General features: G+C 39.0%; 1 protein-coding gene across 4 annotated transcripts in view; it reads left to right on the plus strand.

Annotated features, from left to right (window-relative positions):
- MYO15B (myosin XVB) overlaps positions 1-26,145 on the plus strand; it is a 64,912-nt gene that overhangs the window by 31,862 nt on the left and 6,905 nt on the right. For all 4 annotated transcript variants that reach the window (XM_039328094.1, XM_039328097.1, XM_039328096.1 and 1 more), the window contains exons 20-37: positions 222-417; positions 3,161-3,276; positions 4,242-4,301; positions 5,020-5,095; positions 6,450-6,568; positions 7,725-7,843; positions 8,725-8,866; positions 9,416-9,527; positions 11,044-11,204; positions 11,408-11,529; positions 15,339-15,402; positions 16,611-16,683; positions 17,948-18,024; positions 19,230-19,306; positions 20,509-20,639; positions 21,280-21,374; positions 22,793-22,870; positions 23,975-24,071. In XM_039328094.1, coding sequence (XP_039184028.1) covers positions 222-417; positions 3,161-3,276; positions 4,242-4,301; positions 5,020-5,095; positions 6,450-6,568; positions 7,725-7,843; positions 8,725-8,866; positions 9,416-9,527; positions 11,044-11,204; positions 11,408-11,529; positions 15,339-15,402; positions 16,611-16,683; positions 17,948-18,024; positions 19,230-19,306; positions 20,509-20,639; positions 21,280-21,374; positions 22,793-22,870; positions 23,975-24,071 — 1,915 coding nt within the window. The remainder of the gene's footprint in view (positions 1-221; positions 418-3,160; positions 3,277-4,241; positions 4,302-5,019; positions 5,096-6,449; positions 6,569-7,724; positions 7,844-8,724; positions 8,867-9,415; positions 9,528-11,043; positions 11,205-11,407; positions 11,530-15,338; positions 15,403-16,610; positions 16,684-17,947; positions 18,025-19,229; positions 19,307-20,508; positions 20,640-21,279; positions 21,375-22,792; positions 22,871-23,974; positions 24,072-26,145) is intronic.

A 26,145-nucleotide genomic window follows, 5' to 3' on the forward strand; every position in this document is an offset into this window, starting at 1 on the left:
CAAATGAAATGAACAAATTAAATGACAATTGTCTTCAGTAACGTAGAAGATTTCTGCCAGAAAGCTTCCAGCTTACATTATTGTTTGCTTTTTATATTACACTTTGTTGTCAGAGACTAACTTCCTAGCTGTGTGATGTGAATGAGATGCTAATCATACGTGAGTGACATTGCTATGGTTGAACTGAGCCCTTACTCTTCCTTTCTTCTCCCCCATCCCAGGTCCCCTCTGAAAAAATTAAACCGTCACCACCTTCGCCAGCAGCTAAACCCTCCAATACCATCAAAGAAAAACAATTGGCGCTCGCAAATATTTTTATTCCTCACGGCTCAGTGCTTCCTCCTCCCCCTCCTGGGCCACCCCCACCGCCTTCTTCTCCTCCAGATTCTGTCACAGATGAAACAACTGGCATAAAAGGTAAGCACACCCTCTCTGATCCTGTAGACCAGTGTTTCTCAACCTTGACAATTTTAAGGTACGTGGACTTCAACTCCCAGAATTCCACAGCCAGCAATGCTGGCTGTGGAATTCTGGGAGTTGAAGTCCACGTGCCTTAAAATTGTCAAGGTTGAGAAACACTGCTGTAGACTTTGTTTGGCACATCCGCTGCTGATTAAATCAGGAAGCAGCCATCTTTACAGGTGGAGTGTTTTTCCTGGGGAAAAAATGGTAAGCATTTTGGGTGTAACTCTGGATACATTTATTTCATAAAACTAATCGAGTTTTGGCTAATGTAGCTTAAACTGTGCAATAGAGTCTAGTCTTCATTATGCTTCACAAGTAACCTATTTTTATAGCACAGAAGTAAAACTGTAGCTATTTGGAATTTGTCATTTCCACAAAATATTTTAATTCACTTTTTTTGGGAGTTTCTATAATATGGTATCAGGAGCAAAAAAAAAAAAAAGGTTGAATATTGTATATTTATTTATTTATTTATTTTAAAATGCATTTGCTGCCCATCTCATGTTAAACAACTCTGGGCGGCTTACAGCATAAAAATATTAAAACCATCAGATATACAATGACAAAGTAGATAAATTAAAATCATGAACACAAGACGGCGAAGGAGGGACCTGGATACATTGGGAGGGGGAGGGATTAGCTTTTAATTAGTCAACCACTTCCAGTATGAAGCTCCCTCATTGGGTCCCCAAGCCATCTGCCAGAGCCCGGTCATAAGGCTCTTACAAAAAGTCAGGAGGGTGGGATCCAATCTCATCTTAGGGGTAATATATTTCAAAGGGCAGAATCCATGGCAGAGAAGACTCTTCTCTTGGATCCTGCCAGCTGAAACTCCTTGACTGATGGGATCTGCAGTATGAATATCTTATTTTGAAAGCATTTGAAAGCCATGATGATGCAGTGGTTAGAAAGCAGTATTGCAGGCTAACTCTGCTCACAGCCAGGAGTTCGAGCCTGACAGGGCTCAGGGTCGACTCAACTTTCCATCCTTCCCAGGTTGGTAAAATAAAGACCCAGATTGTTGGGGGCACAATATGCTAACTCTGTAAACCGCTTAGAGCAGGGCTTTTCAACCTTTTCACCCATTGTACCACTTTTAGGATATGGCAACATCCAAGTATCACCAGTCACCTAGCAAGGTGTCAAAAACTTGATAACCAAAAAATATGAATCAGTTGCCAAGCATCTGAATGTAAATCACAAGACCCTGGAGATGCTGCAACATTCCAGCTGATCAGCACTTCTTCTGGGCTCAGCAAAAGCATCAGGATCAGCGCTGAGCTCCAGCTGGAGCCTGGTGCTTATCCTGGCACTTCTGCTGAGCCCTGACAGCCCTGCAGCTCCAGCCATCTCTCGCTCAGGCTTGTGTGGTGCTGCCACCAGTTCAGCTCATTCCCCTCCCCCGCTACCACTTTTCTAGGATGGTTGTGTACCACCTGCCAGGTGCCAATGTACCACAGGTGGTACCTGTTCCACTGGTTGAAAAGCCCTGGCTTAGAGAGTGTAGTAAAGCATTATGAAACAGTATATAAGTTTAAGTACTATTGCTATTTGAACGCTGACCTGCTGTAGATTATAAATGTTCTAAAAACACATCAGACAATATTTAGATGGTAATGATGAACAGAAACAAAATATTCCAGTAGATCAGGGGTGTCAAACTGTCGGCCCGCGAGCAAGACGCGTCACCAGGAAACCATGCCCATCCCATTGCCGGCAATGGAGAAAAAGCTCTGATATGTTGTGCGATGTCACGTGACATTGCGAGTTTGACATGTCTGCAGTAGATCATAATACTCCTTTTTAATGTAATGCCTATAGAGATTCTCAGTCATCCAGGTTATGGTTGTCCCAAAAATGCTTTTTCAAGAGGCAACTGGACTTTCTTGTTTTTTTCTTTGAAGACGTTTCGCTTCTCATTCAAGAAGCTTCTTCAGCTCTTTTTAATATAACCTTTTAATTCACATGGCTTTCTCTGCATAGCTCATCTACATGCCTTAACCATTTAACTTAATGCAGCTGTTCTCAACTAGAGATCTCCAGATGCTTATGCAGGGGTCTTCAAACTTGGCCCTTTTATGACTTGTGGACTTCAACTCTCAGAATTCCTCAGCCAGCATGCCTGGCTGAGGAATTCTGACAGTTGAAGTCCACAAGTCATAAAAAGGCCAAGTTTGAAGACCCCTGTGCTAATGGTTCACAGCTCCCATTCTCACCAATCGTTGTCTCCCTGACTGAGATTCTGACAAAACTCCACGGATCATAATTTGGAAAGGCTGCCTCGGTCTCCTGGCTAGATCATTGCTCATGGTTATTGGTGTGATTTTTTTTTCCAATTTACTCATTTTTTCCTTTATTACTTTAAATTGAATTATTACATTGGGTGTCTTTCATTGGAGGGCAATCTATGCATTTATTATAGCAGAGAATAGTTTATTGCTCCATAATTAGTTTTGTTTTATACAGTTTTAAATAGATATTATGAAGATGGTAGTTTGTCGTCAGAATATTTACTCAGATCCCATTTTAAGAGGAGATGGATATTTTGTTTTTAACTTGAGAATGCACTTGTGGATCAAAAAGATTTCAGAAATATTTCAAAATTTTCTTAGTTGCTTTGAGGATAACTTAAAAAAAACCCCTATACATACTAGAATACTACATTTCCTTCTTTTTCTGTTTCTTTCGCACTTAGATTCAGCTAAGACAGTGTTGGAAGACACTAATGTCAAAACCCAGCTCTTCAATCTTTCTGCTAGTGTCAGCTTCTCCTATGCTAATCCTACCTGGAAACTCTTCCTGCGGAAAGAGGTGTGTCGTGGTCCTACCTCCTTGCATTGCTTTTCCCGTCATGCTTAGTTATTAAAATTAGCACCTCTGATTGTTCAGCATGTCCATCTGTAGTGACAGCATCTCCCACAGTTCGGAGACTTGGTGGCTAATCCTCTTGCAGCTCCCATTCTGCAAAATGTGTTTGGATAATTTCAATGCCTTCTGTCCTGTATGCTTATTATGGACGTTACACTTAGGGTTAATATGAAATCTGGGATGGCTGCCCATGGATTATTGTATCATGAGTAGTCATCAATCGTGCAGGGTTGAGATGGGTGTAGTGGTAAGGCTCTGGGCTACAAACCAGGATACTGTGAGTTCTAGTCCTGCCTTGGGCATGAAAGCCAGTTGGGTGACTTTGGGCCAGTCACTCTCTCTCAGTCCAACCCACCTCACAGGATTGTTGTGCTGGGGAAAATAGGAGGAGGAGGAAGCGTTCTCTGTGTTTGCCACCTTGAGTTATTTATAAAAAGAATAAAGGTGGGATTTAAAAAAATCTAAAAAAATGAGGCTAGGATGATGACAAAAGAGTTACCCTGTGGTAAGATAGGTGGCCAATAAACTTGATAAATAAGAATAATAAATCATAAATGGAAAAAAATGGAAGCTTTTTTAATTACAGTGTGAAAGCATATAGTAACCCACTCACTGTGATGGAGATTAATATAGATTGGTTAGCAGCAACATTGTCTGATTGTATGACTGGCTGGAGAAGAGCAGCATTCAAAAGGAAAGGATGACTTCGATTACTTTTCCTATGCCAGGAGAGAGTTTTGTGTCGATAAGCCACTATGAATGGCCAAAAATGAAATAAATATATGTTGTCTTCACTCAGTGAATTGCGTTTGAATATATTAATGTACAAAGTCACTTACTATTTTGAGTCACGACTTTATTCTTTGCATGTGCGAAAATAACTTCATGTTGGATCTCTTCCTCAATAGGTTTTTTATCCCAGGGAAAATTTTAGTCATCCTTACTGCTTGAATTTGTTATGTGACCAGGTAAGTATTGTGTGTGTGTGTGTGTGTGTGTGTGTGTGTGTGTGTGTGTGTGAGGGAGAGGGAGGGAGGGAGGGAGAGAGAGAGAGAGAGAGAGAGCGCACATATGTGTGCATGAAAGATAAGAGAGACTCACTTTTCTTTTGGACATCAGCCTCCGCATCAAGGACTCCATCTTTTTTCTTTTTTCTTCTTCACTATGTGAAGAATTTCAAAGAATATACAGGTAGTCCTTGACCGATGACCCCAGTTGAGCCTAAAATTTCTGTTGTTAAGTGAGACATTCATTTAAAATGTTTTGCCCCATTTTTACAACCTTTCTTGCCACAGTTGTTAAGTGAATCACTGCTGTTAAGTTAGTAAGACAGTTGTGAGGTGAATCTGGCTTCCCCATTGACTTTGCTTGTCAGAAGGTCGCAAAAGGGGATCACATGACCCCCCCCTGGGACACAGCAACGGTCATAAGTATGAACCAATTGCCAACCATCTGGATTTTGATCATACGGTCATGGGGATGCTACAAAGTCGTAAGTGTGAAAAATGGTCCTAAGTCACTTTTTTCAGTGCCGTTGTAACTTTGGACGGTCACTAAATGAACTGTTGTAAGTCACGGACTGTCTGTACCTGGTTTACTCCATATGCTGTGTCTCAAAGCTTGACACTTACATTATAACATAACGGTTATGTGTTGAAATTGAAATTCATTTTTGTCCTTTCCCAGATCTTGAGGGATACTTACTCCGAGTCATGCATTCGAATTTCCAAAGAGGAGAGGCGCAAAATGAAAGACCTGTTAGGTAAGGAAGCCAGCCATGTGTCCTTCCTGGTCCTCAAATATCTAAAATTGAAGAATTATTTTGCATTCTTTTATTCATTAGAGTTATGGGAACTGTTATAAGTTTGATCATGTTCTGCCCTCACAATCTGTTACTGAACCCAATACGATTCTCCTGCTAAGAAAAATAAGCCACTTCTAAAAGTTCCTCATTCAGTCATAACTGAGTTTAGGGACTGAAATAATTAGCAGCAATGTGCCAGATGAATTCCTGTTCACTCCCAAGGTCCAGATGTTCAGGGCTTTCCTTCCATTCAATAACACAAGGCAACCCAACTGCTCCCTTCCTTTGGAAGACAGAACTGCCAATGGCACATAGGTTATTCTCCACCCCAGGAGATAGCCTGTTCCTTTGGGTACCTTGGAGAGCATTATTACTCTGTATCATTTCCATCAAAAGAAGATTCAGGTGCCAATCTAACTGCTTTCTCGGCATGGCAACATGGCATTATGTTTTTCTTGGGCAATACAATCTCCTGCCTGCAAATCATTCTTCAGCATCCCCACTCCAGAGAGGTTGAGAAAAGGTAGCGTTGCTGTGCATAACCCAAAGAAATGCTGGTGCACAAGTATAACAATCCAGAGTGCTTCCTGCTACCCACTTTACGTGCACATATCCCAAACTTACCTGATCCAACCTAATCTCACTGCAGTATACAGGATAAAGCTCTGTTGTGCATTCCTACTTTTTCCAAAAGACAAAATGTCTTAGAGCAGTGCTATCAGGATTTGTTTCTTTGAGGTGAATTTGCACTAGAGTTTTGAAATGTTTATTTGCTTGATTTGCAAAGATCAGCGGAAGCAAACAAGCACTTCTAAAAGGCAGGAAACAGTAGGGGTAGCCCTCTGAAGTTGCACCCACCATTTCACTTAGAACCTTGCATTTCTTTCTTCTCCCTTCGGCCACAAAATTGCTAACTTTCACATGCACAAGCCTTAGCTTGTTTCCTTCTGCTGGACCTTGCCTCCTGTTCCAGATTCTGATGGATTCTTATTCAAAAAGAAGGAGAGATTCTCAAGTGCCGTGGCCATTCCCAACCACAAATTCCCCATATAATCAAATGCTTTAGATTATTAAAACAATTTATTCGATGCAAATTAAGGGATTCTGACCAACTGCAACAGAAGGCTCTCTCGTGCTGGCTGCAGAACATCAGATCCTTGCTTGCAGGCTGCCCTTGGAAACAGCGCACTCTTTGATGTGCTTCCTAAGTGTGCTAACTTGAGTCATCTCTGAGGCTTGCTTCCATTAGGGGAAATGATCCCTAGCCTGAAGGCCTGCTGATTAAACTGTTCCTTTGTATTGTTGCTGTCAGCCAAATTCCACGTGGGCATGGATGTCAGCTCCATCACAGAAGAAGGGATCAAGAAAAGAATTGTGGTGGCTGCTCGTGATAACTGGGCCAGCTATTTCTCTCGCCTTTTCCCAGTAAAAGTAAGTTAGCCCTATCTCAGCCTTCCATAACTTGACACTTCTGTTACCATCCTTCCACTAAGATTCAGAGGTTTCTTTCCCCTCAGGGCTTCAGCTGTTATGGGTAAATTGGTTATAGGGCAGCCCTCTGAACCAGGATCTCTGCCCCATAGAGGTTGCCTGTGTAATGAAGGCTGACATTGTTGAAAAACTGACCTTGAGTAGGTAGACTGTGTGGGAAAGCTTTAGCACACCAGGAAGTTTTCAGCTATCATGTTTAAGCCAATCTCCAGAACATACTACTATTTGTTTGTTGTCCTGTTGTTGTTGTTTTTTTGTATTCTCAAGGCAGCATTCATACCTAATGCTCCCACCTCCTAATTTCCTCACAAGAACTTTGTGAGGTGGGCCAGACTGAGAGAGAATGACTGGCCCAGTCACCCACCTGGCTTCCTTGCTTAAGGGAGGACCAGACATCAAAGTCTTTAGACCAGCACTTTAGCCACTACATGGCTGTCATTTTTATTATTTAACTGGATTCACCCTTTTATGCTAAGCTCTACTTGTTTAAATATAGTCTATAGTCTAAAGTATTAATGGTTGGATTTCCCTGTACTGCTGAGCCAAGCCAGAAAAGCTACATTTTTTTTTTCTTCACCTGAAGTTTTTTTTTTTCTTGTCCCATCATCTCATTTAATCTGGATGGGTAAAACTGCAAAACTCAGAATGAAAATAGGTAAGTTTTTTTTGTTTTTGTTTTTGTCCTAAGGCAGTGTTTCTCAACCTTGACAATTTTAAGGCATGTGGACTTCAACTCCCAGAATTCCACAGCCAGCATTGCTGGCTGTGGAATTCTGGGAGTTGAAGTCCACATGTCTTAAAATTGTCAAGGTTGAGAAACACTGTCCTAAGGGTATGTTCTCGGGGGAATAATTTGTTAAAGATAGACCTGGCCTGCCTCTTTTTGTGTTCCTCTTTCTTTTGGCCCAGTGGCCTGAAACAGAGCAAGAAGCTGTAGTTTTCATCCATCAAACATTTAGTCTATAGAGACCGACTGTTCAGATTGTCCACTAAAGCAACTGCTCCCCCTCTCACAAACGTTTCACTGCTGCCTAAGCAAACCATGGGAACATTTTGTCAACCATTTTGTTGCTGCTGTCTGTTCCCTTCCTAATAGGGAGAAAATGGAAGCGATGTTCAAATACTGGGAGTTTCTCACCGGGGTCTGCAGCTGTTGAAGAAATCCAAAGAAGCCAGTTTCAGTCCTGAACATCTGAAGATCCTTTGCAGCTTCAGGTGAGAGGCAACAAAATCCAGGCATAGAACTGTTTGCTAAATTCATGAGGAAGGCCATTGCCTCCTTGGCAGTAGAATACCATGAACCTACTCTAGGCTCCCTGGCAAAGATATAAACAAATGCTGAGTGTGGTTACAGCAATTAACGCAGGTGAGTTGGCTGCACGTTGGAGAACATCAACATCAGCTTGGCAAAAAAAAACAAAACTCCTTTATGACCTGATTTTGCACAGCACATTAATTCCCAACAGACTTCTAAAAGCATACGACTTTTTATAGCTATACCGAAGCATTTCATTTCTTCTTTCAAGTTCTTTTTTTTATTCCTTACCCTACTTGATTTCATGCTGGTGAGCAGGGCCTATTTTAGTCCTCTGCATTACTTAACTATTCGATAAACTTTAGATAGTTTAGTTTGATAAACCAAAACAACATACATACGTACAACTATACGTATTCAATTAAAAAAACTCGAATGTTCCCACACTCCCATTAAAATACAAAATAAAACAAGTTTTGCTCTGCTTTGATCTTCTCATTCAATTCATGCTTGATTCACTTGTCTGAATCATTTTGAGTTATTCAACCTGCTTTTTTTTCCTTCTTTCTTTGCTGCAGCACTATCTGGTCTAGATTGCATTGGGGCAGATTAGAGAGATCAACAAGTACAGGTTTATAACTTGATAAACGGGGAGAGCAGATGACCTTTGTCTTAGTACTTTTTGTGCTAGTAGATTTCAGGTATCATTTAAGAGTTCAGAAGGCATGTCCTAACAAAAACTGTCCCAGTAGGCTTAGTAAAGTAGTTGCAAAAGACCTAAGCCAAGAATGAAAGCCAAACAAGCCAGGGAATTCATGTTCTCTTATTTTTTTTTTTTCAGTTATGCAGATGTCCTTTCTTTGGAGCTGATCAGTCGGAATGTCCTTCAGTTCACTCTGAAGAATGAGCAGCTCATACTTCATTCTCAAAAAGCTCAGCAGATCAAGGCCACAGTGGAAATCTTCCTGAAAGAATTGAAACAGGTAAGTACAAGATCATTGTGCAAGTCATGAATCTTTGTAGGCTGATTATAGAGGGATTGTACAGGTACCCCATCTAAAAGCGCTGAGCTCAAAGGCAAATATTTTAACGTCAACCTATTTCCCCCAATACTAATAGTCCTTGACGTACGACCACAACTGAGCCCAAAATTTCTCATGTTAAGTGAGACATTTGTTAAGTGAGCTTTGCCCCATTTTATGACCTAACCGTTGTGGTTGATAAGTTAGTAACATGGTTTTTAAGTGAATCTGGCCTCCCCATTGATTTTGCTTGTCAAAAGGTTGCAAAAGATGATCACATGACCTTGGGACAGAGCAACGGTCATAAGTGTGAACCAGTTGCCAAGCATCTGAATTGTGATCACATGATCATGGGGATGCTGTAATGGTTGTAAGTGTGAAAATAGGTCACAAGTCACTTTTTTTCAGTGCTGTAATTTTGAACAGTCACTAAATGAACTGTTGTAAATTGATGACTATCTGTAATTTCAATCCCTTACCTCTGTTTTTCCTCTCCCATCCTTCCAAAAGGAATCCAACTATGTCATTGCTATGCGTAACTATGTCACAGATGACAAGAGCCTCTTAAATTTCAAGAAAGGTGACTTCATTCGACTACTTCCCATGAAGGGACTGGAGCCAGGTAAGAAAGATTGAGTCCAATGTATCCTCTTTCAACCTCAAAATATCCCTTGTCAAGAGTGAAGCTGCTGCTTCAAAGACTGCCAACTACATTACATGGTTTTGAGCATATTAGAATTTCATGTTCAAAACAGATCTCTTATCTCCTTCTGAGCTCATACACACAATATCTCTTGCCCTGCTGTCTCGCACTCGAAACAAAGAGTTTCAAGCTCAAAACAGGGTGTTTCAAATTCAAATAGGTCTGCATTTGTTGAAAGAGACCTTAGACATCACTGAATCCTTAGCAATGTTCTTGTCCATCAGGAACTCAATTCTGTGAAATCATCCAGCCACAAATAACTAATATTAAAAGTCCACAATAACACACACACACACACACACACACTATTGCTTCAATCAGACAAGAACATTGGTTAGCTAATTTGAGTGACACAGTTCTCAATAGCTATGCTGATTAAAGAATTCTGGGGAGTTTCAAACTCACAAAGCAGTAGTGTATTCAGGATTGAAGAGAGGGAGTCTGCCCTATGGGAAATAAGCTGTAACGATAAGATAACTTTTGTTGTTATTTTTTTACTATGAGCACACTGGCCCATGTTAAAAATGAAAAATGCTCTCAAAAGAAGTATATATCTACCCATACATACATAACACACATATACATATATACACACACATATATACATACATGCATATATATATATAAAAAAAATGTAAAATGATGTCGCAGATGGCGACTGCTGCTTGTGGATGGCTCTGGATTGAGCTGATACAGACAAAAGAAAAGAAAAGAAAGAAGATTTCTTTCTCCCATATTTGGGCTGACAGGGTGCACATTCAAGGTAAAATCTCCTCCCCCTGTCTCTCTCCTGATACAGCTGACAAAGTGAGAGAGAGCCTGTAGCCTAGAGGTTATAACAACATGCAGATAGCCCAGGTTTGAATCTCAGAAGAGTAAGTCTGGCTGAAGAGAGTTAAAGGAACTCGAAATAGCTATACCAGTTCTCTCTTTATTCTTTGTTAGCAACCTAAACACACACACACACACACATATACACACACACATGCCTCACACATATACACACACACATATATATATACACACACACATATATATATACATATGCCATATATACATATACTATACATACACATACACATGCACGCACACACACACATATATGTGTGTGTATGTGTATATGTATATATAGTATATATATGTATATAGTATATGTATGTGTGTATATATATATATATATATATATATATATATATATATATATATACAGACACACACACACACATATATATACCTACACACACAACACACACACATATACATATATACATATATACACACACATATAAATATTAATCACTATCCATTTTGAAAACACAGCAGAAAGAGGAAGCCTGAGAGTTCACAAGGCTGGTGCTATATGGAACAAACTGTGACTGAATCTAAAGACCATGTAAGTTAAAGTTGGCCAGCCTAATTTCAATTTTCTGTTCAGGTTGGCAATTTGGCTCTATTGGTGGGCGCTCTGGCCTTTTCCCTTCCGCAATGGTGCAGGTTGTGGCAGCTCCCGATTACCTCAACCTCCACATGAATCAACAGGAAGAAGTCCGAACCGGCTGGAAGAAAAACACACAGGAGAGAATAGCTAACAAGGAGGTGAGGGTTCAAGCAGAGACCAAGGGTATTAGTCACGCAAGAAAGTGAAGGGAGGAGACTATGTTGTTGCTGAAGAAACGCAAATCATCGGCAGAGACTGAAGAAGACTACGCAAGAGATGGAATATGAATATCACAGGATGATTTTTTTTCCCCACTATCAAGAGTACCAGTTCTCTGATGACTGATTTTCTATCTCTTCAGAACTCTGCCCCCAGCACAGAGTCAGAAGTTACCAGGCCTAGCACACCTGTAAACAATCTTGATATTTGCCACTACACTATGACGGAGTTTGCGATGGCCCATTTCCGAGAAGCCCAATTCATGTAGGTATTCTGTAGCAAAACCCCTTTAAACATACACTATTGCAATCTACTGTTTCAGTTTAATTGCTAGCTGTGGCCCCCTATGTATTTCTTATGTGATCACCGGCATGGGAAAAGATTCTTTGTTTGATGGTTGTAACCTTGTTCATATGTGTTGTGTGCAAATATTCAGACATTATCTAGGTGATGTTAATTAATTTCTTGTTTTAATGAAAAGATGGTGTACATATAGGTTAAACAAACCAATGAATAATAATCTGGGACTGTGCTTCCCATTCCTTTATCAATGCAGGGAGGATCTGCACCTTGTGGAAAACCTTTGTTTACCACTGTCAAGTTTATTTGGGCACAGGTTTTTTTTTTCTCCAAACTTTTTTGTTATATATACTTTTGGGGTCTTTTGTTTCTCAGAGTCTTAAGGGACATAGAAGTAGTTGAACCTTCAGTGATGCCTCAGACATTGCAATTCTGAATCACATTTTCATTAATAATACACACTGTGGAAAAATGAAAGTATCAGCCAGCTAAAAAAAGAACATGCAAAGGAAAGAATACTTCTAGCATCTTTATTCCTCTTCAGATATCTTGAGGAAACTGAGCTGTTCTATTATTTGCAAACAAGGCACTTTTTTCCTATCCAACTGAGAACTGAAAACTCATATCTTTGGGGATCTTCATGAGATCAACTACATTGTCAAGGATAGATATATTCATTCAATCCTATAAAATAGCCTTCTGATCCTCCTTCTGAAAAAGATTTCCTATCCCAGAGATAGAGTGGGACCAGGGTTTTGAATGGGCCGGTGATCTATTTGGAAGACATTACTATGCTGTCAAAATGATCAGAGAAGCTACATCGATTCTTAGCTGCTCAGATATATTTTCCCCAAGACTCCTTCTGATTCATCAATTCTACTGGAAATCTTTCGTGGCAGGAATGCTTTTCAGTTCAAAGGTTTAAAAGCATGTGACAAAAATGTTCTTTGCTTGGCTAGCTGAAGTTTTGCTAATTTACTGATTAGAAATAACTGGGTAATTCTGGAAAAATGTCCCAATGAACTTCCACATTTTTTACAATATATGGAAAATACTGGCTGTGTACAAAATTGCCATCCATTGCAGCCAGCAAGTAATTGTATGCAAAAGAAGCATCTCTCCTCCTCTTCTCTCCTCTCCTCCCCTCCCCTCCTGATTTATCTCAAAATAAATATTTTTATATTTCATTTCTATGCATGCACCCACAGCAAACACACTCCCATAAATTATTATGCTTCATCCTGTTAAATTTCAACCAAATCTCAATTCTTAATTCTTTTTCCACCATTTTGTTTAGTGAAATCACTCTTGAGGTGCTGTAATCAGTTCTTTTTAGTGTATTTATTTAATCTGCAATGTTTCGTTTAACGTTTGATTTGTTATAATCACCTTTGTATAATAGCCTTACAAAGTATCTGCTTTTTATATATTTAAAATATATGTCAATAAAGAATTAAATGTTGAAAAAAGTATGTGGACGTTTTAAATAAACAGCGCACTGAGGTTCATGGAGCTAAGAAACAGATTGTCAGGTGCTGTCTCAATCTGAGAGGAAGCATGTCTGCTGATAAGACCAAATCCCAGACTATTGAGGAATTAAAGCATATCTAAAGGGATGTCTTCATCTTTGACTCATGCAGAGAGTTTGAATACTTATCATGATTAGTAAGATAGCATTTTCTAGATATGATGCCCCTCAGAAATGAGCCTGAGTCTTTGAAATCCTTTGTTGTGATATATCAAAGAGGATGTTTTAAATGTTTTGGAATCTCAAAACACCCATGTTCCAATCAAAGCAGCTATTTTGAATTTGAAGTAGGGTGTTTCTTACTTGAAATGGAGGTTTTGAATTTCAAATGATTTTGTGTATCCTTTTTCCCTTCCAGCACACCTGGTTTTAAGGATGCTTTGAAGTCTTCTCTATTAATAACTCCATTGGCATCATAGCTTTTGTCTTCATTGCAGGTTTATAAAATAAAAAGTGATGTGATCTGCTCTGAAAGCATAGCTATTGATCATTTTATTTTATATTTCACCCCAGAAAGATTAAGATACCTTACATAATTACATTTCCTCATTAATAGGTGGATAGCATTTCCCTAAGTGGGACAAATCAAAATTTGTTTTTCAGATAGAAGAAACCATGTTTCCAGAGCCTTGCTAGAGGATTTTAGATTGGCACGCCTGCCAGTTCACTTAACTAGTTCAGGTTTAGCTAATGCTGGTAAGACTGGTCACAGTTAGATAAGAACTATTGTAGTATTTCTGAGTTCCAATTAGAGGCTATTTACATTGGTCAGTTAAGCCTGTGCTGTTAGAGAACAAGGTATTTCAGAATCCCAAATTTTCATAAAAAGTTCATGGAATTAGTCTTACTGAGTGTCTAGCAATATTAATAATTTTAATTAATAAGTAAATTAAATATTAATTTAAATATGTTAAATTAATAATTAATAATCATTAATTTTAGAGCTTTTGCATTTCACAAAGGCAGAATCAGGTGAGTTGGGTAAATGGAAAGATCGTCTGCCACAAGACCAGTTACTTCTGGCAGACTTGTCAAGTAAATATTATGTAGCAAAGAAGGATTGAGAATAAGCTGTCAACCATTTCAAGGACTGATAATAAGGTAAAGGTGTATGCGGCTCAAGATGCAAAGCACATGATTGTTTTCGTCACGTTCCTTAAGAGTGGGGAGTGGGTTTTTCTGTCTTCAGCACCCAAAAGAAAATAATGAAATCATTGTGACTTACTGAGCTTGCTCAGAAGTCCTTCATTGTTTAACACCTCCTGAGCTTCATTAGCAAGAAAACCTGAATAGAGCACAAAGTTTATTAAAACAGTACACAATATAATAAAAACAATGAAGCTGCATCATTAAAATAAAAATATAGAAGGTACCAAATACTGTACTTATAGTCACATAAATCTATTGCATAGATGGACTTCCCTCTCCCTCCCAACAAAGCTTCCTATTTTTTACATGCCCTATTTATTCTTTCAGGACGGAGAAACATGTATGCAGCTGATTCTACTGAGTATTTTAAACCAAATGTTAAAAGTTTTTAATTTAAAGATGTTTGGGTCTAAAGATGTCCTGGGAATTCTGTCAGCCCTTTAGCATAGATATAAGTTATTGCCTCACAAATCGATTAGAACTCATATAGACCATACTTCAAAAATCATGAGCACAGATGACTGCTTTCTAACATGCATATGATTGACACGTTCCTTACAAAGGTATTTTGGTATTAGCATAGCTTATTTTGTGAGTCCAACAATGTTGATTGTTCAACAAACTCTGCTAAGCAAAATATGGCTAATGGTAGTGTATGATTCCAGTCGTTATATTTGATTTTATAAAGAACCCTTCTTTTTTAATTCTAGACCAGGGGTCTTCAAACTTGGCCCTTTTATGACTTGTGGACTGCAACTTCCAGAATTCCTCAGCCAGGCATGCTGGCTGAGAAATTCTGGGAGTTGAAGTCCACAAGTCATAAAAGGGCCATGTTTGAAGACCCCTGTTCTAGAGTCTCTGCCAAAAACTGTTCACATATGCTACCTGTTTTGGGGAGGGGTGGTGGTAAAACACAAGTAACTAATCTGGAAAAGTGAGGGGTAGAACCTGAGACCTTCTGCAAATCATTGTATGTTTTTCCACTGAGCAAAAGTTGAAGCTAGGAATGAGCGCGTGCTAAAGGTTGGAGCATCTCCTGTGGCTTCCCATGATTCATTTTGTAGGTAACAAAATCCCCATTTTGTGTTTCTGCTAGGCTAGGATGGAAGGGCATGGGAGTTGAACAGATGGACCCCGCTCTCTTGGTTCAGCATACAAAGGTAAATCAGGAGGAATCCGCCTGTCTGGGTTCCTCCTCCTCTTTGTCATTTGGGATATAGAAAGTTAAAAGATGGGTAAGGGGCAGAAGTCTCGTTTTTTTTAATATTTGTATTAAAAGTTCCAAAAAAGGAAATTAAAAACGAATACAAATTAATATAACGTAAGAAAGTAAAAAAGAAAAAGCAATCAAAGAGAAAGTTAAAAAAGGCAAGAAAGGAAAAATCAAACTAGAAGAGAAAGGAAAACAAGACACAAAGAAGTCACTGCCCATCTTCATTGCAGCAGTTATAAGTACAATTCTAAATTTGCTTGTTTCTCTAAAGTTACAAAAGTATTCTTTATATAATCTATCCTGTCTAATAATCAAAACTATAAATCATAAGTTTGGTTTGGGGTTTTGTTTTGTTTTGTTTTCTGCAAGACGTCTGTAAGGGGTTTGCAGTCAGCAATAAATGTAGATGTTGTCTTTTCTCTAATTGACAGAAGTTTTATTTTTGATACCTGAATAAGCAACCTGAACCCAAGCCCTGGAAGCAACCCCTGGAGCTATAGCATGGCTCCTGCCACCCCTCCAACGATTCCTATCGAACTACACTTTTGCTACTACAGGAAACATTATTAAATATGTGGGAATTATTCATATTAAGTATTCATATTCCACGTAATTACATGAAATCTGAATTAAAATGAATGCTAGATTCAGTTGAATTTAGTTTTTCTTCTGCTCCTACTCACAGAGACCCACTTTGTGTAGAATGTTCCAACATGCCACTTAAGGACCAAGTTCCCCACTCTTTCAATTAGGCATGGCTACCCTAGAACCATATACTGCCCTTGACGAAGGTGCGCAGGTCTTTTCCAAGGAATCAATCCAAACATTTTGTAGGTGTGATCCTTTCACTATATGAGCCTGTTCTGTAAGGAGGAAAGACAAAATAAAGGGAAGGTGAGATAGAGGGGGAAAAAAAAGGTATGATGAAAAGAAAAGCAAGTTGGGTGCTTTACTCATTTTTGGCTCTGATCCCATCCAGCATTAGGTGTAAAATGTGCCCTTTCCCAATGAATTATTCTTGTGAAAATTGACCCCCCAAAGGTGTTGCTTAGTCACATATTACGTTTCATTGAATAAAAAGGACATCCGTCATTTTCTGCTCATCTTTTTTAGAATCCACTGCCTCTGTTGAATCTCTCCCTTCTGACTTTGTAGGTACCAATCCAGGAAGCTCTCCTGTTTCATTCTGATGATGAGTTGAATAACTTGGCTACAAAAAATTTTTTGAGTACGTAATGCTCCATTAGTGAAGTGATGGGTAGTCTATTGCCAAAGCACTGATTAAACTTTTATTTAATTTAGCTATGGATTCAGGAAAGGTACTGAGAACATTTCTACTTTTACTAGCTCTCTGAAAATCAACTAATAGGACTATATTTTTACCAGAACAACTTCCATATAGGTTTGCTTTTGAATTCTTCAAACCTTTTCCAGCTGACAATATGGTAAATAAAAGAAAAGTGATAGAGATGGGAGAGAAAGGATTAGCAGTTAGTCATCATCTTACAATGAAATGTGAGAAGGGGATGCATTCTAATACTTATATTAGACACTTAACCCGTAAAAAGGGTTTTGGTTATGCAGAGACATTTTAAACGCTGTTGAAATGAGAAACATTTTTTAAATGCAATGCTTGATTCCCACCCACCTCCCTTTAAAAATAGTTGCACATTCTGAAGTAAGAATCAGGAATAGTTTTAGACACTAGACCAGTGGTTCTCAACCTTTTTAATGCCACGACCCCCAACCGGTCGTAAGTCAAGGACTACTCAACTGGTCATAAGTCGAGGACTACTCAACTGGTCGTAAGTCAAGGACTACTCAACTGGTGCAGCACTGTTTGCAGAATGGGACTTTTGGCGGGCTCAGCAGGGCAGAGACAGCCTGGATAATTCTTATTGGCTTTTGAAAGCCAATAGAATTAGACTCTATTCAAGAGAGTCTATTCTATTGGCTTTCAAAAGCCAATGGAATAAAAGGGAGTAGCACAGCTAAGGAAAAGGGGGAAAAATGGCGGATTGCGTTGTTTGGCGACCCCCGTGAAATGGTCGTTCGACCCCAAATGGGGTCCCGACCCACAGGTTGAGAACCACTGCACTAGACAGCACTGCAAGATCTTATGAGGTAGTGCTTATGCATCTCCTCTCCCACATTTTCTGAGAATTTTCAAAGATCTTTTATAAGAACAGTGAAATCACGTGCATTTGAGTCTATAGTTTTATTTTATTGCATATAATCAGGGATCAACAGATGTTCACAACAATTATATTGCTAATTCTTACTTTGAATCATCCTCTTAAAAAAAACTCACAAATTCATTGGCAGTTTCTGTTTTCTAAATGGAAGATAAATTTAGATGATATCTTACTGTTTGTGTTTGATGTGATAATACAGACCAAAACAGAGGCCCTTGAATCTCCTCTTAGGAATCAGTGCCATAACCCTATATTTTACTTATTCAGTTAAGATCAATGCTGATTTTTATTTTGAAGCTCTGATGAGGTTCATGGGAGACCAGCCAGGCCTCAAGAAAGAAGATCAGATGGATTATATCTATGAAATCCTTCAGGTTTGTGGCTCTTGTGATGGATTTGTATAGATAAAAATGACTTGAATGAGACCTGGAAGGAAATCATATTTCTGCTGAAGGAACATTGATAGCCTTGAAAGGAGATTGATTTTGAGATGCTTATTTCCCCTTTGTATTCCCCTTGGCAAACTCTGGGAACTTTTACCTTAAATTATATATATATGCACAGTTTAAGACAGTGGTTCTCAACCTTTTTAATGCCGCGACCCCCCAACCGGTCGTAAGTCGAGGACTACTCAACCGGTCGTAAGTCGAGGACTACTCAACTGGTGCAGCACCGTTTGCAGAATGGGCCTTTTGGCGGGCTCAGCAGGGCAGAGACAGCCTGGACAATTCCTATTGGCTTTCAAAAGCCAATAGAATAAAAGGGAGTAGCACAGCTAAGGAAAAGGGGGGAAAAATGGCGGACTGCGTTGTTTGGCGACCCCTGTGAAATGGTCATTCGACCCCAAATGGGGTCCTGACCCACAGGTTGAGAACCACTGCTTTAAGATCAAAGATATCAAGAGGAAGCAATATATACAACTGACAATCAGGTTAAAGTAGGAAATGGGAAGAGGGAAGGGAAACAAAAGTATTAGGAAAGGAAAGAAGTTAAACACCCCAAGTTCTCAAAGAGTCATTTCAAAATATGAGTTCTTATCACTAATGAGTTTATATGGACTGTACTTTGGTCTGTTTACTTCAAACTATGGTAAGCTAGTTCTGTTGCCTTGGGACCTTTTTGTTAAAGTTGCTGAGAAGGTCTGAACTTCTGCTCTGAGTTCAGCAGTGAATTCATTGCTGATTCCTTTTCTGTGGCACACAAAACCTGCCCCTTTGGCCTCCAAATTCTGTTTGCTAAAGCAATAATGCTCTCATCCAGCACAAAAATGGGCTAAGGGGAATAGGAAGTCCTGCTTTCTGGATTCTTCATCAGGACCAAAGGCTTTTTCATATATTCTTATCAACCACAATGAAGATTATCGCAAGATACTGACCTCAATCTGACCTCAGATTCCAGTGAAAGTGCAAGATAGCACTCCAAGCTTGGGGGCTCAGGATTGCAAAGTACAATTAATGACCATTGCAGAAAAATTAATATTCCAGTGTTTCTCAGATCGGGGTAATCTTAGTGCCTTCCATGTGGCCTACAAGAAAAGAGGAAACTAATTCCTTCACATTTTTTCCCTTCGCTTTTATAGTTGTGCAAAGAGAAGAAGACTCTGCATGATGAAGTTTACTGCCAGGTTATCAAGCAGATCACCGAGAACCCTAATCTGTAAGCACCAGAGAATATAATGCTGATTCTTCCACACCTTGCATGGGTTGCTGATTGATTCCTGACAAATATTTAAGTGTTGGCTTTAACTTTAAAAAACCCTTTATGGTGTGGCACCTGGCCACTTGGAGGAGTATCTCCCCCTATTGGTATCAGCCCAAAGTTCTGGTTCATTTAATAAGAAACTCCTCATTGCCCCAGACTGCCAAGAGGTCAAGGGAACCAAAACCGGAAGCTGCTGCTTCTCCATGGTGGTACCAGTGCTCTCAATCTCAGGCTGGCCCTTCTTTGCTGTCTCTGAGAAAAATGTTTAAAAGAGAACAGATATCAGAGAATGTCTTAACTGAGTTTATGCACCAGTCCATCTTCGATTCCAATTATTTATTTTTGTAGTATTTTACTTTGGTAATATAGTGTCTTTTGGTTTGGGTTTCTAGGTTTTTATTAGTGTGATTTTATTAGTACATTTTTAATCATAACATGGTATTTTTAATATTTTGCCTATCTTGTAAGTGATGTAAGCTGTAGAGAGTCGTTGGATTCCAATGGGATATAAATGCAATAAACAAACAAACAAATAAATAAATGGAAAGAAAACAAGCAAAGATAGGAGCAGTGACTCATCAGTCTGATGGACTCCGTTTTGGGAATTAACAGATAATTTATTTTTCTGTTATCTTGTTATATGTTTGGTTTACATTTTCTTTTATTCTTGCAAAGTTCTACAGAGTATTATAGGCTAAACAGTGATAGGCAGCTGCTCCAGATAAATGTGGGGTTGTCTTAGTTTTAATTTCAAATATCTTATCTCATAGGTTTCTTTTTAAAGATACTATAGCAGTCCTATAGAAAGCTCTTCCCAGATCTTGGATTTAGGTTTTTTCTTTTTTAGTGCCAGGTTGGGCAATCTTTCAATGATCACATCCTCACTTCCATTTTTTGGAAGGCAGGGAGTTATGGGGGTGGGGGTGGATTCACTGGTGTTTTTTAAATTGTGATATGGCTATTTGGGGGCTAACCTAGCTGTTTTCACATTTCCCACTTCAAATTTGCTTCTTTGTACCTTTTCATTTCCCACTTTTTTCTCGTTTATTTCTCCTCAGCGTTTTCTCTCTTTTTTCCCCCCCTTTTAGTCAATAAGAAATCTTTTCATTTGTGATCATGGGCTCAAAGTCTGTCACAATTCTTACTTTTTGTTCCAGGGACAGTTGTCACCATGGCTGGCGGCTCCTCAGCCTTTTGACTGGATACTTCCTCCCATCCAGTACCTTGATGCCTTACATCACTCAGTTTTTGCAGCAGATCTGCTATGATAGTACCCACCACTGCTCAGGTACACAACACGCCTTCTCCTATTCACTGGAAGAGCAGTTTTTAATTCATTAGTTGGGAAGAAGCTGGTGGAATTTTCCATGCTCACAGTCTATCCACCCCCAAACCTTCATTTCTGTACGCCCCTTGACATCCTTTTAATAGTCAACAGCCAAGCCTCAGTCCTGTGTGGGGAATGTAGGTGGGGAACTCATGCATGAGTTCCAGCAACTACCGTATTTTCTGGCGTATAAGACGACTTTCTAAACCCTGAAAATCTTCTCAAAGGTCGGGGGGGGGTCGTCTTATACACAGGAATATACGGGTAGCTGTTCTCTGAATTTAAAACCAATCTGCCCCCTAGTGGCCAGCCCTATTTTTTTTTACAGAAATAAGCACTAACAGGACAAAGCTTTCTAGCAGCAAAGGAATGGAGCTCCTATTGTGCTCATCTATAAACAGAAATTCAATATTGTACTGTATTTTCTGGCGTATGACTTTCTAAACCCTGAAAATCTTCTCAAAAGTTGGGGGTCGTCTTATACGCCCAGTCGCCTTATACGCCGGAATATACAGTAATTCTCTTTTAGCAGAAGCCTCTTTAAATGTCAGCCACACTTCCTACATCGTATGCTCATCCTTGTGTCTTTTTTAATCCTCAGGAATAGTGCAGGATTGCCAGAGCAACCTGAGGAAACTGATTGTGTATGGAGGCCGTCAACACTTGCCATTTTTGGCAGAGATGAATGCATTTTTGGTAAATGAAATGCAGATATGGGTCATGGTGGGAGTGTCTTCCGCTTGAGTGCTGATGCAAATCTCCCAGGCACAAAAGCAGAAAAGAGCCTAGCTGGGGAAGATGATAAAACAAAGCAAATGCTGGAAATGGAGCAGCTTTTTAATGTGCAACTTGAGGTTGAATCATTTGCATAAATATGATTTATGAAGGCAATTTGATATGTGAGAAAACAGGCTTTTTGAGCGAAGGTTTATGTGTGCTGCTTACCGTAGTATTGCCTATTTAGGGAGTCTTGATGTCCAGAATTATGCCGAATCATCCAAATGTTTTAGAACAGGGGTTCTCAACCTTGGCAACTTTAAGACTTGTGGACTTCAACTCCCAGAATTCCTCAGCCAGCTTTGCTGGCTGAGGAATTCTGGGAATTGAAGTCCACAAGTCTTAAAGTTGTCAAGGTTGAGAACCCCTGTCTTAGAATTTAATATTTTGACCACCTTTATCCTCTGGCAGCATCACCTTGAAGAGCACAACTACCCCAAGATTCATTATTTTGGGGCACAATTTTCCTGTATTTTTGACTAACTATTTGTAAAAGTAGACTTTGGCATGATGAATTTTTGGAGGCAAATAGTGGACATGTGATGACAAAACCTGTTTTGATAGGTCACAATCATTTGCATACATATATTTATAAATTTCATGTACATCCTTGGTGTCCATTAAGTTTTGAAGAATTAAGTCAGAAGAATATGTTGTTCAAAGGAATTCTTCTTTGAGATCATTACAAGCAGTTATAAGGGAAGACATTTAAGATAAAACATGTGTTATGTGAAAAAATGTATCTCGAATAAAAGATGTTATAACAATATTTGAAGGAAAACAGATCCATACCTGCTATTTGAATCATTATCATATGTGTGATTACAGAAATGGCCCAGAAATAGATTTTTTACTTATTAATGCTAAGGACAACCAGTAAGACTAGCTCAAGTTGCTCACATATGTATTTGCTTTCATCAAAATTATCTTTTTAATTAAATGTTAAACTAAAACATAGTTTCAAGTTCCATTGATTTGAAGGATAAAAAATACAGGTAGTCTTTGAATTATGACAATAGGGACCAGAATTTCTGTTGCTAAGCAAGGTGGTTGTTAATTGAACAGTGCCAGATTTTACCAGTTGCCAAGTACCTGAATTCTGACATGACTGTGGGGATGCTGTGACCATCATGTGAGGATCTGTTGTAAGTCACGTTTTTGGGTGCCCTTGTAACTTTGAATGGTTGCTAAATGAATCAATGTAAATTGCAGACTACCTGCACTGAAATTCTGTTTCTTAATTCTGTTTCAAAAGTGCTCAGTTTTGCCAGGAATTGGCTTTCAATTAGGAACACAAAATGCCTCTACTGTGCTGATTCTTGCTTTCCTATTGTCAGAAGGGCCACTGTTTCCGCCGGATGTCAATCCTCTTACCTGGAGGTCTGCACTATAATGCAAGGATTAAGACATTCGATGTAAGTTCCTGTTTATTCCATTAAACAGCATATTGTGGAGTGGTGCTCACAAATCCATGATGATGAGTACTCCCCCCCCTTTTAATTAATGTTGATGTTGCCTTACTGCCTTACTGAGGACATTCAAAGAGCAGTTTTGATGTAGACCTTTAAGAAGCCAATCTCCATCTTTGGTTACTCAGTTTTACTCTTTGAAGTTCTTGTGTCTTATTACTTGAACTCTACCTGTAATCATTTTTCTAGCCTTTTGGGGAGGGGGGGGAGGGAAGGTTGAGGGAACTTGGCAACAGTAGTTTGCATCCCTGGATTAAAAATAAAGCAGATAAAATTGTTGATGAGAACGGCCTGAACTTGGGAGTCACAGCAGACAACAAATACTCCAATGGCCTGGCATAACTCCCTGTGTTCCTTTCTTTGTAATATTAATATGCCACATTAGGAATCCCTCCCAATTTCTCCCTTCTTTTTTGATTTGGGCAAAGCTTTGTAACCTGCTTGCTGAGAGGTATAGACACAATCATACTTTGGATTAAAACTCATAATAATGCTAAATTCTCTCTCGCTTGACATAAGAACGGTTGCAGGAATTGAGTACGGCTAGTCTAGAGAAAAGAAGAAATAGGGGTGACATGATAGCAGTATTCCAGTATTTAAGGGGCTGCCACAAAGTGGAAGGGGTCAACTTATTTTCCAAAGCACCAGAGGGCAGGACAAGAAACAATGGATGCAAACAAATCAAGGAGAGAAGCAAACTGGAATTAAGGAGAAACTTCCTAGCCATCTATCTGAAACGGTATAGGGTCTCCTGCTTCAGCAGGGGTTGGTCTAGAAGACCTCCAAGGTCCCTTCCAGCTCTATTCTGATTGAATCCAGATCATCTTTCTGAAAACCGAGAGGGCTTGTTTCACCCACTGTTTCTCAACATGGTTTTGGTTTTTTTTGGTATCTGTGGTTGTTCCTTACATAACAAAAAAGAGATTTTTAAAAGTAATGGAATTAAACAAGACTTAAATCTCATTTGTCTATCTCCCTTACACCTTTGGACTACATTTGTCCAAAGCAATTTGCACACGCTTAAATAGACTATTTTTTTTCTGATTGTAGGTTACAGCGGATGTGTTAAAGCAAATCTGTAAGCACATAGGAGTTACCGAGTTGGAGGAGATCCAAGAATTTGCCATCCTAGCCAGCAAAGACAAAGGCAAGTGTACTGTGGATGATAGTCAACTTCAATATGTGAAATCTGTTGAATATGGAGATTCACTCTGATGAAGCTTTCTCTTTCCCATGGACTTCTACTGCCAGGGTCCTAGTTCTCTGGGGTTGTATACGGTCCTGTGAAAAAGAAAGTAAACCCTTTTTTGAGTTCTATAGTTTTACATATCAGGACATAGCATTGATTGACATAGCAGTTCTTAAAAAGTCATTAAATACAATCTTAGATGAAAAACAACACATGGCATGGCGTGTCCATTTTGCCTTTCTTTTTGTAAAATAAATAATGACATAGTAGTGTAATATCTTATGTCTTGTTCATCTGAGGTTGTATTTAACTATTTTTAAGCACTGCTACGGACCAGGTGATTTTTACTATGTCCTGATACATAAAACCATAGAACTCGAAGAGGGCGGAGTAATTTTTCAAGGTTTGTGTCAACGCTGACAACATCGGATGTTTCTACATTGACAACAAATGGAGATGTAGGCATCTTTTACCTTTTGCTTTTAGAGTTAGATGATGCTGGGGGAGGGGGAGTCCAGCTAGATATAATAACAATAGACCTAGCCGAGTGAGAAGCAAAGTTATTGTAACCAGAGCTGATAAGGAATTGGGGGCTGGAGAACTGGAGAGGAAGCTGGCACTTCAAGCTAATTGGGGAATGTGATTTATGACTGTTAATTGAAGGAGGGAATTGTGCTTTGATACTATGTGCTCAGGGGAGTGGAATTCAGTTTTTTGCTTCGATTATGTTGTGTTCCGTGAATAAAGATTCTTTAAGGTAAACAATGCCTCAAAGTTCTTTGAAGAGTTTCATCTGTCAGAACCATGACAGCTTGAATATGAAGAATGTATTTAGGATGATAGCCATGATATTGATTTTAGGGCCACATTATGATATGCATAGAGGATCTTGCACCTATTTATTTAAAGTGTGGCTTGTGGTGGTTTGCTCCATGCTTGGTTTGGCTGGCTTCCTACTCCTTATTAAAAGAGATTTGCCAGGAGTCTTGGATCTGGACTTATTTATATATTCTCAGGTAGCAGTAGGGGACTCTTTTTTTTCTTTTTTCTTTCTTTTTGAACCACTTTTTAATACAACAATAGCAAGTTTGTAACCCTTTCTAGAAATCACAGCCTGTTAATTGCCATACTTGATCATGGTAATGTACAGTTTTAAGGGAATTTAATTTAAGTCTTGTACTTTCAGAGCATCTTGGTTTTTGTTGAGCAATCTCTTGTTTCATTCGTAACATTTGATGGAGGGTCCAAATACTATCACCTTTCTTTTTTAATTTCCCCATATTTGCCACACCCATTCTTCTCTTTCTCTCTATAGAAAATTCATTGAGGTAGGGGATATGAAAAAGCTATCAGGGCCTTTTGCTTGGTGGCACTAAGAGTTGCCTCTTTGAATGTAGCCACCACTACTTTAGCATTTCCAATGTTAAAATCTCATTGCTAGTTAAGGCATATATGTTCATTGCCAGCTCCTTTAATGCTTTTTTTAAAAAATAACATTTAAATTGCATCTGTTCCTTTTAAGTGTAGGTGTAGATGTCATGTTTTGCTTTCAAATGATGCCAAATATATATTATCCTTCTGTCATGACCATTTTTTTGGCATCTGTATGGAATAACTAATTTTGAAAGAAAGTTTAAAAGTTTTATGAGACGAAGATGGAAAGACTGAGATAGAAAAAAAAATTGTTACCATTTTGGTGAAGTCTGATAAGCTATGCTTATCAGTTCAGTGAAAATTGACAGACAAGCTGGATGAGTTTAATACGTCTTATACTTTGCTATCAGCTTGAAAATTGGAAAGTTACCATGCAGTAAACTTATAGTAAAGGGGATAAGGTTGCCTTATACAGGTAATCCTCGACTTACAACAGGTCATTTAGTGACTGTTCAAAGTTACAACAGCACTGAAAAAGTGACTTATCCCCATGGTCATGTGATCAAAATTCAGACACTTGGCAACTGGCTCTTATTTATGACGGTTGCAGTGTCCTGGGATCATGTCTGACAAGTAAAGGCAAGGGGGAAGCCAAATT

This window comes from Crotalus tigris, unplaced genomic scaffold, assembly GCF_016545835.1.
Source record: "Crotalus tigris isolate CLP2741 ecotype Arizona unplaced genomic scaffold, ASM1654583v1 scf7180000024370.6872682, whole genome shotgun sequence".
Taxonomy (NCBI): Eukaryota; Metazoa; Chordata; class Lepidosauria; order Squamata; family Viperidae; genus Crotalus; species Crotalus tigris.